This window comes from Musca autumnalis, unplaced genomic scaffold (genome assembly GCF_047663935.1).
Source record: "Musca autumnalis isolate F117 unplaced genomic scaffold, ASM4766393v1 scaffold_3, whole genome shotgun sequence".
NCBI classification, from domain to species: domain Eukaryota; kingdom Metazoa; phylum Arthropoda; class Insecta; order Diptera; family Muscidae; genus Musca; species Musca autumnalis.
This window is the reverse complement of record NW_027411866.1, coordinates 74,622,772-74,638,629: the sequence shown is the minus strand read 5'-3', so window position 1 is coordinate 74,638,629 and position 15,858 is coordinate 74,622,772. Positions and strand designations below refer to the sequence as shown.

Sequence of the window (15,858 nt, the reverse complement as noted above, 5' to 3'; positions counted from 1 at the left end):
GAAGTAACAATCTCCAATGTGGACTACTCTGTCATCAGAAATTAGGTGGTAACTGAAAATGTTTCTTCTCGGATCAAATGAGGATAAGAGAATAAAGTTCCATGTTTCCTTTAAATATATTGGAAAATAACTATAATAAATACAAACTTTACTACTTTTATTCATTTGCATAAGATAAATTTCGTGTTTTTATCAGATGACAAACTTTCTATTGAAAATCTGTTAGAGTCCTCATATAACGATTCATGCTATGCAAATTTCTTAGTTCTTGTTCAAAAGATGATTTCAAACGAATTGTTTTACAATTAAAAAAATATATATTTTTTAATTTTGTAAGAGAAAAAAATTGTCGTTGTCGTAAATGTTACGTGGTACCAAAATATATCCCTACGACTACGCCAACGACCACAAAAACGTCTACGCCGAACACTTATTTTGATTGTAAAAACTGTAGGGTTAGTTGTTCTTCTGAATTAATAGTTTAACCCCCTGTTGTTGTAAAAAGAAATATGTTCTCACACGAATTGTCAAATTTTGTAGATCGATTTACTCGTCTTAGCGCAAATGTGGAACGCTGATTTTTGAATGAGGAATTCTTAACTATATATAGAACGAGTCTACGAAGAATTAGATCTGTATGTCATCTAGGGGCTGAACTATGGATGCTCAAATTATTACGAATATAGACGAACGAACAAAAAATAGTTACAAAAACAGGGGTTAAAAATGATCTAATAATTCTATTAATTTTTGTTACCAAAAGAATTCTTTAAATATTTGAATTTTGGCTTTTTTTTTTTTGTACAAATACATACATAATTAGACGTTACGCCAACCGTAATAAGGGTGAATATGTATACATGACAATAAATACCTGAGTTTAAATATTATATAATTCAAAACTTATATCAAACAATTTTCTAATAACTTTTTTAAATTCACACGAAGTACTTTCTTATGGTCTGTTCCAGAACTGCAAGAATCTACTAATTTTTAATATTTTTTACGATAACATAGAGGAAAAATGTTATCGTAGTAAAAAATAGTAGCTTCTTGCAGGTTCTGGAGCAGAGCAATAATCTTGGCTCCCTAGCCAAGAAATGTTTAGAATAAGATAAATTTGTCCAATGAGCTATAACTCAATTTATGTAATATAAAAAAACAGTTTTGAGAGCGTATGAAAATGCCTGAAAATTTTTAAACGAAATGCATTATTGCTCTGAGAGAAAATTCGCAGTTCTAGCGGTAAAACATTTCAGCAAACGTGCTACTCTGACAATAAATGATTTTGAAAAAATATTCTTCCAAATCCTACGAATGAATTTTTGAGGATTTCAGGAATAATGCGTAAAGAAGAAGATTATTCTTAATGCAGGATGTTTTTCACTTTTTATGATTTTGTAAAACGAAAGAAGGCAACGGAATTTTATGAATATATCAAAAGAACAACCAAGAAATTTACAACGTAGGAAGAAACATGACTATCACGACTTAAATTGTATATGTAACGCGTGATAGTATTTACGATTCGCTTCAATCCGATAATATTCATGGCAGTAGACCCCGAGTAAACTTCGAGACCAAAAAATGACCAACTTCCATATTGTCTGTTGTTTTGTATTCGTGCATAAGGCTAGGGGTTCTTAAATCGATTTCCCCACTACTGCAATTTCATAAAATTTCTCTAGTATGGAACTCGATCTAGAAACGCCTAATTTCATTAAACTTTTTTCAAATCTGGTAACTCGTTTTTGACACAGTTGCAGTTGACCAATCGAACACACTTTTCAGATTTGGATGACAATACATGAATATGAAACCAAATCTAATATGGGTCCATTCTTTCCTATAGCCCCCACATAGCGGTACCACCCGATTTAGTTCAAATCTAGTAACTCATTTTTAACGCAGTTGACAAATCGAACTGAAACTTTGCACACTTTTCAGATTTGGATGACAATACATGAATATGGGCCCATTTTTTCCTACAGCCGCCATATAGCGGTACCACCCGATTTCAGGTATTTTGAGGATTTTTTTTTTTCATTTTCGCCCGAATTTGCTGTCACTTGAGATTTTCAATGATACAGAAATTTCCCCACCAAAAATTGTGGACATAGGTCCAGGTTTTGGTATAGCCCCCTTATAGCGGTACCACCCGATTTGAAGTAATATGAGGATTTTATCTTCATGTTTAGGCCGAATTGGCTGTAACTTGGCAATGGGAACCCCATTGGTACAGAAACTTCCTCACTAAAAATTATGGACATAGGTACAGGTTTTGGTACAGCCCCCATATAGCGGTACCACCTGATTTCAAGGGTTTTAATGATTCTATCTTCATTTTTAACACGAATAGGCTTTGGTACTGAAACTTCCCCATCAAAAATTGTGGACACAGGTCCAGGTTTTGGTATAGCCCCCATATAGCGGTACGGCCCGATTTCAAGTGTTTTAAGGATTTTATCTTAATTGTTAGACTGAATTGGCTGTAACTTGGCATTTGGAGTCCCCAATGGTACAGAAACTTCCCCACCAAAAATTATGCACATAAGTCCAGGTTTTGATATACAGCCTTATTCCCAATATTCGCCAATGAAAAATTTCAGAAGTGAAACATTTTTCGCTTTCACTTACTCGCCTTATTCTAATGGAAGAAGGAAAAGAAAAAATGCGAGATTTATTTCGAATTTTCGTAAATGGAAATGAAATGCTGCCATATTTTAATTTAAGTTATATTGTGTGTTGCCCCATTGTAATTGAATCTTATAATGCTTTGCATAACTTTATTTAATGTTTATTTTCAAAAAAAAAAACTTGTTTTTTTATTATTTTAAAATCTTTCTACCAATAGAAATGTGAAATAACAGCAATTCATTGTAAAATGCTTTGTAATTAAAACAAAATAAACGAATGTTTTAATATGTGGCAACATACAATACGGCATGTGAAAAAGATGTTTATTGTTCTAACGTAGTCCCGGTCCACACTAGCGTGAATTTCATTCAAAAAAAATATAAAACTAGACGTTCTTAGATCGAGTTCCCCACTAAAGTATTTTTTTGATTTTACTCCACTATGGAACTCGATCTAGAAACGCATAATTTCATGAATTTTTTGAATGAAATTCACGCTAGTGTGGACTGGGACGTATACGCTTTGTTGCAATTGCTTATTTTGGTGCTATAAGAAAATGTAATAAATTTGTTTAAAAAGTTGTCAATAAACAGAATAAAATCGCTAATATAGCATTTTGGATGATGACAGAAACTATAAACATTGAACAATGTCAAAGAAGCAAAAAGGAACAACGACATATTAGAAGAACTCTTCGTGATGCGAGCAATCCCCTTGAGATGTCGAAATGTTTGTAAGTATATTACTAGGGCCAGTTTCACTATGTCGAACGAAAATTATTGCGAACGAAAAACACCTAAACTTTGGTTTTCATGGGAATATTGACTTTGCGTTTGCTTTAAAACAACTACAAAATTTAAAAATAATACACGCGTTTAGCTTTTTTTCTTTCGTTTTCATTTTCGTTCGACATAGTGAAACATGCCCATAAAAACTACTAATATTGTTTATGCTAATTGATTTCCAGATTTCAAAACTATTATGTAGTAAATAAACCAGCATTTAGATTCACGGTCAACAAAAATCATTTGCTATATCCCCCGTCATTAAGCTGAGTGCGACGTTTCGCTTTTTTTTGTTGAAGGAGGTTACCAAAAAGGCGTTGAAAAGGATTCAGACGTTCCAATAGGTCAATCTAGTTTAAGCAAAGTATTGACCGAAGTTATAAATATGTTCGAATAACTTACTTTTATATCACTAAATTTATTAAAATATATAAAAATTTAAAAAAAGTCACAGATTATTATTTTATTAAACTTCTCCAAAATTTTCCTATTTTCTATATTTTAACTCCTCCAATTGATTGATATATTGATCAACTCGCTTTCAAATTACTGGCGAAAATTTTCTCACAAATTGTGAATTTTTTCCGCTTTCGAACATCGTTTGGAATAAGGTGAAGGAGGGAATGCGAAAAAATTCACTGTGAAATGTTGTCCAGAATAAGGGGAAAGCGAAAAAATTCACGGGGAATTTTCGTTCAGAATAAGGCCTTTATATAAAGGTACTACACGATTTCAGGCATTTTTAAGTTTTCGTCTAAATTTTCGACCTGAATTGACTATGATTTTGTTCTCAGTGGCCAATGTATTTACTAAAAAGTTAAATATAAAAAATAATTTAAAAAAAATACGTTTCAGTGTTTTGTTTAGAAATTCACTTAAAACTATAAAATAATTTGTAGCTTAGCCTCAATAAATATATTCTTTCTCATGATGGAATCTCTCAAATAAAACGCTTGCATTTAAATTATAAATGGTAGCAAAGTTAAACGGCAAGCATTTTATTTGAGAGATTCCATCATGAGAAAGAATAAGTCTGTTTGGTTACTTTTCCAGCAAGAACTTTCTCAGAGAGTAAGGAGTTGTTATTCTCTTTTGCTAGAAAATTATAAAAAGTAAACAGACACCTTCCCAGCAAAAACCAGCTGACTTGCCAAAACAGAACAATTTGTCGGCCAATGAAGGAACCAATGGAAGCAAAAATGTGTATTTTATTAAAAATAAAAAAAGAAAATGACCCAAAAATGGATTTTTCCACCTCGCAACTTTGTTCTACAAAAAAAATAATACGATTGGACTTGCTATTTCCGCAATAAAATTGTTTTTTATTTTCACAAACATAAATCAACGAAAAATTAAAAACAGATGACTGATTGTTTTCAGGAAGAAGAAGACTTGCAAATGTTTGCTAGAAGAAATTTGTCCAGCAAGAATTGGCAAGCTCTCAGTGAAAGAACTGTCAAAATGTCTCTCTCGAATTGCTCTCCTTTGCTGGTTTTTTGTGTTAACAGACGTCTTCCAGCAACAATTGGTACAAATTGTTACAAATTTTAGGGTAACCAGACAGACCTAATATTGTTACGAATGTAATGCCTTGTTCAGACTGACGGTAATTCGTTCTCTATTCGTTGTTCGACCCCAAATTACGATATAATTACTTCCACAGTTTATACAGTTGGCCATTCAGCCCAAACTAGTTAGCCCTGACTATTTAGTTTGCTGTCAAATACATAAAATACAAAGGAAATCAAATCACAATAATGAACAATCTATTATGTTTGTTGTCAAATGTTGTTAAAGGGTTGTTTACACCATCTATCAATGTCGTGTGAGAAGTCAAATTTTCTACCTGCGAATGTTGTACAGATAGTGTGACCACTATGAAAATTTTCATCTATCAAAATGATTTGGCAACTCATATGTAAATTTTTCATTTAGGGAGCGCTCTATTTGATACGGCATTCTTGTATGTAAACATACATTTATCAGCTGTTTTCTGGCATTCTCAAAAAAAAAAGAAGAACAAAATCTTTTAAAAAAGAAAATGGAAAGTTATGTATATTTAAATATTTAGAAAAGTAAAGAAAGAGTGTTTATAATGTAATTTTCAGATCGATTGGTCGAAAGAAGCAGTCTTGGAAATGATTGCTTTGTGGAAAAAACATAAATGCCTCTATAACCCCAAAAACCTATTCTACCACAACAAACATGCTAGATATTCATTTTCCTTTAACCAAAATTAAAATTTGCGCAAATTTGCAACTCAACAATAAATGTAAACAATGACAAAAAATGTGTTTTTATATTTATAGGTTATGTCATACGAAAATAACACTTGTAGGTATGAACGCACAAATTGAAAGTTATATGGATGACGTCAATTTTGACAAACATAGAGAATGTCGAATGGGTGAATGAAATGACAGCTCATATGACATTGATAGATGGTGTAAACAGCCCTTAACAGAACTCTGAATGGCCAACTGTATAAACTGTGATTACTTCATTTCCCATACAAAATTTTGAGAACGAACAACGATTTGTGTACTTTGTTCAATTTAAATTACTCTCAGAACGACGATAAAATATGTCCCATCTCTAACAAATGAGAGAATTTATCGAAATAAATTAATTATGACAGGAAAAATATAAAATTTAAAATTTATTAAAAACCCAAAATTTTTTAGTAAAACTGCAAAACCTGAATGAAAAGTAAACGGTTTAAGGACTAATAAACATTCAAATCATAGCAAATTTTCTATTTTCGTTTATTGCAGTTGCATTTCTTGTCCATCGTTTCAAATTCGCGTAAAAATTTAAAAACAAAAATCAAATGCCTGCCAGAAAGTCTGTATACCAAAAAGTTATTTTGGCAGGTCCCTCTCTCTCGTTAATTTTGAAAATAGAAAAATATTTTTATTTGCTGAAAAGACCAAAATTGTGAGAAAAATAGAAAAGATGAATGAAAATAATGTAATTAAATATTAAATAGATATCTGAAAGAAGGACAAATAGTTTTTCAGTTCATATCAATTAATTTTACTCGTCTTTTGGACGAAACTTTCTTTAAAATCAGAAAATAAAAAGTATGAAAATATGAATAATGTTGCTATGAATTGTGTACAGCGTTGCCGACAGTTTTTGATCGGAAATCGTCAAATCGTCAATAAAATTTGGAAAATCGTCAAAAATCGTCAACATTGTCCAAAACCAGATTTGTTAACCTATTAATGCGAATTTTTGCTGATAGTTATGACAATAAGACTGACTACATAGGATGTACAACCCACAGCAGTAAATCTAACTTAATCTCACTAAAATACCACCATAAAAATTTCAAAAAAATTTTCAATAAATATAATTATATTGTGAAGCAAAATAGCCACATGTTTATATCCTCAGCCTTTAAGCTAGAAAGGGTATATACACTTTGATACGACCAAAAAGTGCCTCATCGAAATGACGGTTTTAGACATCAAGTATGTTTGGTCGAAATTCGTTTCAGACAGTTTGGAGTCGATTTGTCTGTCTGGCTGGCTGGTGCGCACGATAACTCTCGAACGGATTAACCAATTCGAAACAAATTTTGGGTCCGGTACCTCCCCCACAAAAGTGCAAAATTTTCCTGCAAAATGATGTGAACTATAGCTATCTAAGGGAGCAATTGAACTTCGTTCATCGTATTATTCCTTATAGATATATGTCGGGTTCGAATATGGACTATATCGGTCCACTCCTTGGATACCTCCCACACAAAATTCGCATAAATTGAAGTTTAAGAGCTCCTCTCGGATCGTTCTGAAATTTTTACGACGGTACATTTTTTTCTTGCGCAAATCCATACTTCCTGAGATATTGGCCTAAAAGCTACAAGAAACCCTGACAGCACCAACCAAATTGGCAAATCCGCAAGATAAGTCTCGCAGGGAGTTTCTGATTGGAGCAGACTTTGCACATTATTATTTCATCCAGTCATGTATCAAGTTGGAATATGGACTATATCGGTCCACTCCTTCGTGTACATCCCTAGGAAATAGTTAAGTTTAAGAGCTCCTTTTGATTTCTTTTTCAGTAGGTTGTTCTACTGGCCTTATTTATAACGGTAAAATTTGTATCTGGAGTAAGTCAATACGTCCTTAGATAATGACCCAAAAGCTCCAGAACCTGCCGGCCCATACTATAATGGCTATTGTGCAAGACAACTCTAAAACTAATTTAATACTTCGAGTCCTTTATGGAGAAGTTTGGTTACTAAAAATGTTTGGTATCAGTGATACTTGATTCAAAATGGATATATTTAATATACGGCATATTTATTGTCAGAACAGTTGACTGATACTTTCTTACTTGTATCCAGACATGTATGTACCTAAATATGTATAGCCAATCTGCCTGGAAATTGCTACGAACTTTAAGAAGCTCATAAAATCGAGTTTGCAACATTGTTTACCTTAAATACTTTCGTTAAATTTTGGTAAGTCCCAATTTACATTAGGCGAGTTTACTTGCGGCAATTGTCAGTTTGTGGGTGAGAGAGGGTGCTGATAGGCAAAGGGTTACCATATGCCTCACCTCTCTCTCCTACAAAATGACAATTGCCGCAAGTAAACTCGCCCAATGTAAATTAGGACTTAGAATACAGTTATACTTGCTCTGTTCCTTTACGTGCCTGAGGTTACCATTTCTTACCATTTTTAACCTGTAAAGTGTTCCCTTACTTTTAATAGCATACAATTTATATGATAGCAGTTTACCACTTTTACCATTTTCTGCCACTGTTACCATTTTTAAAAGTAAAGGAACAGACCAACTGTTTTATTTCATGTACTTTTGGCTTACGTGAAAATCGTCATTTCAGGACATAAAATCGTCAAATCGTCATTTTCCAATTTTGGGCCAAAAAATCGTCAAAATGACGATAAATCGTCAAATTCGGCAACACTGATTGTGTACCATGTCGTATGAATGGGTTAATTTGTGTACGTAATTATGAGAACCATGGTACAATAAGAAAGGTAGATGCATCGGCGAATTGCTACAACAAAGCAACTTTTTTTGTAATGTAAACTGTCAAAATTTTCGCCAAATGGTCTCTTGTTGTCTCTTTTTATCGCTTGTGTGTTGTCTATAAAGTGTAGACATGCTATCTCTTACTTACCGAATCATATGGTTTTTTGTTTTGATTTTTCACGGCGAATTCCTAGTTTTTTGACGTTTTAGATTCGATCAGCTGGGCTGAGGCATCTACCTTTCTTATTGTACCATGATGAGAACGAACTACGTGATTAAAATTCTAGTATGAACATGGCATAACTGATAGGTTTAAGTTAATTTAGTCCCAATTTACATTAGGCGAGTTTACTTGCGGCAATTGTCAGTTTGTAGGTGAGAGAGGGGGCTCAGAGGCAAAGGGTTACCATATGCCTCACCTCTCTCTCCATCAAACTGACAATTGCCGCAAGTAAACTCGCCTAATGTAAATTGGGACTTAGTTTAATTTCCGATAATTTAAAAATTTGAATTGTAACGTAAAGTTCGTATTACGCAGTTACTTTATTTAAGCAACAACAACTACCATCTAGAACTCTCTTCATCATTCTAGTTCTTTACCTTTCATTAATGCGCTTTTATTTTGTTTTGCCATAATCATGTAATTATCGTTTAGTTTGTTACTTCTTTATTTCTTGCATTTGTTTGTTGTTGTAATTACGTCATTACTGTGTTTGTCCACTTGTATGTATGTGAGTAGGTTTTTCGCTTAGTGCGAATGTGCGTCTGTGTGTTCGCTGCACAGATTAGAGGTGTTGCCAGATTTTGTAGATAATTCTAGACCAAGGAGATTTTGGGTATAAATAGCGATACGAACGGCAACATTGAGTTAGTTGTGTTTTAAGCGTTGAATTGAACAGATCGGTTAAAGAAGTGCTGCGTGCTAACTAGAGACAAGCTGTGTGCTTAGTAATTAAAGTCGGTTCCGAATAAGTGTAATAAAGTAAATAAAGCATTGTAGAAACGTAATCTAATACGAACCCTGTTTTATTTGGTACAAATCGTACTGGGGAATAAAACAACGTCTACACGGAGATTAGTCAAACCTAATTCCGTAACAATATATTTATTGAGGCTAAGCGACAAATTATTTTCTAGTTTTAAGTGCATTTCTAAATAAAACACTGAAACTTAATTTTTTTAAATTATTTTTTATTTAAGAAAACAAAGTTACAAAATTATTTTTTCTTTTTATTTATTTATATCTTTATTATTGGAAACACACAAAAATAAGGAATTCAGAATTCAATAAATAAAAGTTAAAATTTAAAAAACATTTTAGGTCGCAAATATAAGCGGACAAACTAAAGCACCCCCCAATTTGAGGTACAACCATTGTACAATAAGAAAGGTATATGCATCGGCGAATTGCTACAACAAAGCAACTTTTTTTGTAATGTAAACTGTCAAAATTCTCGCCAAATGGTCTCTTGTTGTCTCTTTTTATCGCTTGTGTTTGCCTATAAAGCGTAGACATGTTATCTCTTACTTACCGAATCATATAGTTTTTTGTTTTGATTTTTCATTGCGAATTCCTAGTTTTTTGACGTTTTAGATTCGATCAGCTGGGCTGAGGCATCTACCTTTCTAATTGAACCATGGGTACAACAAAAACTATTGAAATCAATATTTCGTTGCGTATCCTCTATTCTGGATGACACAATCAAATAATAGATTTTCGGAAAATTTAGCTTAAATCCTAAAAATCGAGAGGTACCGTTATATGGGGGTTATACCCAAACGTGGACCCAGGTCCACAATTTTTGGTGAAAAAAGCTTTGGTTTTCGATGGATTGACTTTTAATGAGTTTTCTGTTGCAAATTGAACAAATGTACATATTTAAATGAGAATTAATGTCATTTTCAATTAAATTCGGAAAATGACGATTGCCAATGAAAAGCAAAAATATGTCATTTGCGAATATATGTATGTATATGTATGTAAGTGGAACAAGTCGTAGAATTAAGAGACACGGAAGATCATTCAGATATAGAATAAACTAGCGGACCCGGCGATCTTCGTCTCGCTATTAAGGAATAAAATTTCATACAAAAACTCAATTTTCGATTTTTCCAATTTTCCGACTTTTCCTGTGAGATTTTCCAAAATTTCCTTCCGTAAAGGCCCCCACTCATTTATCAGTCTGTGCCGTCAGTCCGATGAACCCTTTCTGTATGTGTGACTGACAAGTGTGTAGCACCAACCATCAGTCAAGTCTAAAAATCTTGAATTTCTCCTCCACAAATGAATGATTTCTACGTTTTTTGTGTTCCTACACGAACATTATTTCCTGGTTTTCAAAATTGTTTATTGACAATTTGAAAATAAACACAATTCACCCAGACTGATGGGGGTTCATTTTTAAATCAAAACTATTTTGATTTTCATCAGTCTTGGAAAACTCACACATACATTCTCAAAATTTCAAAAATTTACACATACTACCATAAATGCTGGCAGTCAGACTGACTAATGAGTGGGGGCCTTAAAGACCTTCTCCTCGAAAATACGAATAACTGACAAAAAATTTTACAGAAATCGGCCTAGCCGTTCTCATTTTATGAATTACTATACATTTTTTACACCATTTTTATATATTAGAAATAAATAAGAGAGGTCCAAGGACAGATTCTTGTGGTACCCCATAGGTTAGGTTATAGGATGCGCAGCTGCTGTAAGTAGCAACCACTCCACTCGGAGACCTTGTGGTCCATTGTGATCATCCTGGGTGTTGAGTAGTGTTGAAAGTTGATATGTAGTTGATGGTTGTAGGTGAAGTAAGTAGTTGCAGATCCGGTTGTGGTGATGATAGATACTGGTGATGGAGTGAAAATAAGCTAAGGAGGTGGAGATTAGTTTTGGATAGGAGAAAGTAGATAGAAAGTGAAGAGACAGGGGAGAAGTAGAAAAGGTAATAAGAGAGTGAAGGAGATTAAAACAGATGATATTTAGATGGTAGATTAACTAATATACTTAAGTTAATCCGCCCCATAGCCTCTGCAGTATGTTAGCAAGGCTGTGGGGTCGGAAGAGGAGAAGTGAGACAAGGATTCCTTCGTGTGAACGCCAAAAAGACTGCGCCTTTTGGCCCTCAATCTGGGACACAGGGAGAAATGTTCAATTGTCTCCACGTCCTCACACAGCCTACAGTAGTCACTGCTGCTGTTATCCCATTTGCAAGTCATAGATCTAATGTTGCAGTGACCAGTAATGATCCCAACAACAACTCTGATCTCCGACTTGCACAACGAGAGAAGGGAAACAGTTCTACGCGCCGAGATTACCGGCCAGATTGACTTTGCAACCCGACATCCAGGAGCATCTAGCCAAGTTCTTTTGGTTCTCTCAATATAGAACCTGGTGAGTTTGTCTATGAAATGACAAAGCGGAGGTTTCACACCAACCTCCACTTGCATGTTAGTTGATTGTGATCCCCGCCTCGCCAGTTCATCCACAATCTCATTTCCCTCAACACCACAGTGACCAGGTACCCAACAAAATCTTACTGACATGCCACAGGTTTTCAAGATAGACCTACAATCTCGAACGATCATAGACTTTATAGTGGAAGACCCTACTGCTTTTAGCGCTGTCTGGCTGTCGACATATATAGTGACTGCCCTGTTTGCTAAGTCCGTCCTTCCCACTAGTGCCTTCAATATTGCAAAGACCTCTGCCTGGAAACACTACAGTTGTCATTATGTTTAAACGAGTACCTAATGTTCAGTTCATCAGAGTACACACCAGCACCAGTGCCATCTTCGACCCATCAGTTAAGATAGATAGGCTATCAGGAATTGGTCTGCACTGAACCCATTCATCCCTATCGGGTATTAAAACGTCAGGTATAGTGAAGTCAAGAGTTGGTAAAATGTAATCGGTCTCACCCCCTCTGTTTCCAAGCACTAGCTGACTACTTGTGGTACCACATACAATAAATTCTGACAATTAGACTTAGCACCATTTACCTCTACGACTTTTCATTCATAATTTTGCTCTTTAATGTTACCGATTTTGTCCCTCCCTTATTCAAACATACAAATTAGGAAACACCTCCGATTTTAATCTAAAGTTTATTATCTTATATATTAAAAATGTAATTATAAAAGAAAACTCAAAGTAAAAATTTAAAAATTCTATTAAATTAGAATTTGCGTCTTTTCAATATTTCCGGCCTCCAGTTGACCGGATGTGACTCCTCGGTCGCTTCGTCATCTTCTTTGTAAATTTTAATTGTTTTATCAGCTTCGGCGGTAATTAATCGTGAACCCGATTGATCAAAAGACATTGCAAATATGCCGGCTTCACTGTCCATTGAACCTGGTTGAACGGGAGCTTGGAAACGTTGGAAATTGTAACCTGTACGCCAATCCCAAAAGAACATTGTGCCGTTGTCACCGCCTGAAACCAATACACCGTCCGGATTAACGGCCATACAATTTACAATTGCATTGTGACCGGAAATATTTTGTACAAAATTGCCCTCGGGACAACGCCATTGCTTTATATTATCGGGGGAGGCTGAAGCAAACATATACAAGGTTGGGTGAAGGACAACACTGCGCACAGACTTTTTGTGATTTGTAAGCGTACAAACGCTTTTGCCTGCCGCTAGATCCCATAGGCGTATTGTGGAATCATGAGATCCGGTTATAATTTGTGGATTACTGGCCTGGGCGACAACACTGGCCACAGTATTTGTATGTCCTGTAAGTGTATGAATATTTGCCTTTGTACGCATATCCCATACGCGTGCTGTTGAATCACGCCCTGATGTTACCAAAACATCAATGGTTGGATGTAAAGCCAAAGAATAGACGGCAGATAAATGGCCATGATAGTGTCGTATCACTTTGTTGTATTCTAAATCCCAACATTTTACCTGACGATCTTCACCACAACTAAATAGATATGGATGTTTGGCACTTACAGCCAAACCGCGAACGGTACTCACATGACCGGTAAGTGAAAGTTTTAGTTTACCGCTTGCTAAGTCCCAAATTTTTATGACACGATCTCCAGCGCCGGTTGCAAACCATTCATTGCCTGGCTCCACCGCAATACAACGTACCCAACCCAAATGACCAGATATAACGCGGGACAATTTCCATGGTGCATGCCAAGAGGGTTTGGGTATTGTGGGTGCCTTTTTTGGAATTAATTGGACATTGCTGGCACCTCCTGCAGAGCGCATTCCTGCAGATACAAGGGAATTACTAACTGGTGCATCCGCAGGTTTATTTCCTGAATCCATTAAAGCCAATTGGCTATCCCTACTGTTTGCCGAGCCATCTGTAATGGCTAGCAGGGGTTCAGGTGCTTGTATTGCTCCAGCATTAGAACCATTGGAAAGTTTCTTAGCTTGTTCAGCTTTTGCCACACGATCAAATACTAATTTATAACTATCACGGGCCTTAATAGATTTTCTTCTTGCTTCCCTGAAAGTTGTAAACGTTTATTTGAGATCAGCGTTCTTCACTGCACTATACTTACAGTTTCTCATCAATTTCTGGCAGATTTCCTTGATTTGATACAAACATATCATGGGTACGTTTTAGGGAACGGAAAATAAGCGTATGTACACTGTGTCTTTGTACCTCTTCCATTTTGGAATCCTAATAGTTCCTATTTAAAAACCCAAAATTAAAATTTCTTCAAGACACCGTCCCAATGCCAATGCGGCGGTCCTCGCCGAAATGTGTTTGTTTATTATAAACTGCAGAGATCTCTAAATCGATTTTTATAAAAAATCGATTAATCGTGGGAAAATAATAGTTTGTTTACCTTCGGGATTTTATAATTATTTCGTTGGCTTTTCATGATTTCGTGTGAAACCTTGCAAAATTTATAATGATTGATTTATTGTTTATATTGTGGCTTTTTATAATACGTTTATATATAAACGGATTTAACAAACCCACTGGGTTTCAAATGTCAATTTCATTGCGTATATGTCATCAATCTATAATACTATCTAAATCTTTGCGAGATATGGCATACGAGAACTTTTCTTCCTACGCAGCAAAATAGAGCAGTATATTGTACCCTTAGAAACAGAGCTAAGTCTGTTCTTAGAAATGAACGTAGGAAATACTTCACAAAAAAAAAAACATTTTTTGTGGACTAAACGCAACACAGGTCTGGCGACAGCTTCGTGCTGGCGGTGTCGTTGGTAGTGACAGTAATCTCGAAACGGATTTTGACGTTAATGTTTTGAATGTATATTTTGCCGAAAACCATAGCTCTGTTCCTTTACCTGCCTGAGGTTACCATTTCTTACCATTTTTAACCTGCAAAGCGTTCCTTTAGTCCCAATTTACATTGGGCGAGTTTACTTGCGGCAATTGTCATTTTGTTGGAGAGAGAGGTGAGGCATATGGTAACCCTTTGCCTCTCAGCACCCTCTCTCACCTACAAACTGACAATTGCCGCAAGTAAACTCGCCTAATGTAAATTGGGACTTACTTCAACAACCATACAATTTATATAAGACCAGTTCACCACTTTTACCATTTTTTGCCACTGTTACCATTTTTAAAAGTAAAGGAACCGACCACATAAAATTCGTAATGCGTATGTTGACTTGCCCGATACTAACAGACTTGATTATGCGTTTTCCTTTAATTGCGTTTTCGAGATTGATGTTTTCAGAGCATTTAGGCGAGTTAAATCACAATCAGTGGGTGTTGATGGTATTCCTGTTAAATTTTTAAAGCTTATTTACCCATACTGGTTAGATATGTATGGGTAAATAAGCTTTAAAAATTGACACATTTTTTTAATACAATGTTCACCACTTCGGCCTTTCCACAAGCATGGAAGGTTGCAAAGGTTGTACCCATGGTACAATAATTCATAGGTAGGCCAGGTATGAGAATCGCCAAAAAAATACAACCCTGTCGCTATGGCGTAAAACGTCAAAATTATTTTGATGAATGATAACGGATGAGTAAACAAAGAAGAAGAAGAACGAAATGTTGAAATGAAAACAAAACAGAGTTGAGTTTTTTGATCAATAATAAATATCAACTCTGCATGTCAACACGGTTTTGACAGATTAAGCCATAACGTGGCCTACCTAAGAATTATTGTACCATGGTTGTACCCATGGTAGAATAAAGTAAAGGTAGGCCACAGCTAACAACTGATTACAATTTTTTTCTTTTTATGGCCTAATCTGTCAAAAGCAGGGTTGACATTTTGTACTTTTTTTGGCATTATGCAATCATAAAGGTAGATGCATCGCTGAATTGTTTCAACAAAAAACTTCTGCTGTAATACTATATCTTAAAATTGAAATCAAGTACAAAAAATATGTATTCGCGTAGCAAAATAAAATTTTTGATTTTTTTAGCAAAACTTACGAATGAACGATTTATCAAATATTGA

General features: G+C 34.9%; 1 protein-coding gene across 1 annotated transcript; it reads right to left on the bottom strand.

Annotated features, from left to right (window-relative positions):
- Nucleotides 1-12,511: 12,511 nt before the first annotated feature.
- On the bottom strand, nt 12,512-14,194 carry Tango4 (transport and golgi organization 4). The gene is made up of 2 exons (XM_073976437.1): nt 13,963-14,194; nt 12,512-13,907 (listed from the first exon to the last, which is right to left on the bottom strand). Exons 1-2 carry the CDS (start codon nt 14,073-14,075, stop codon nt 12,614-12,616), a joined length of 1,407 nt encoding a protein of 468 aa, XP_073832538.1. The 5' UTR covers nt 14,076-14,194; the 3' UTR covers nt 12,512-12,613.
- Between the last annotated feature and the right edge of the window lie 1,664 nt (nt 14,195-15,858).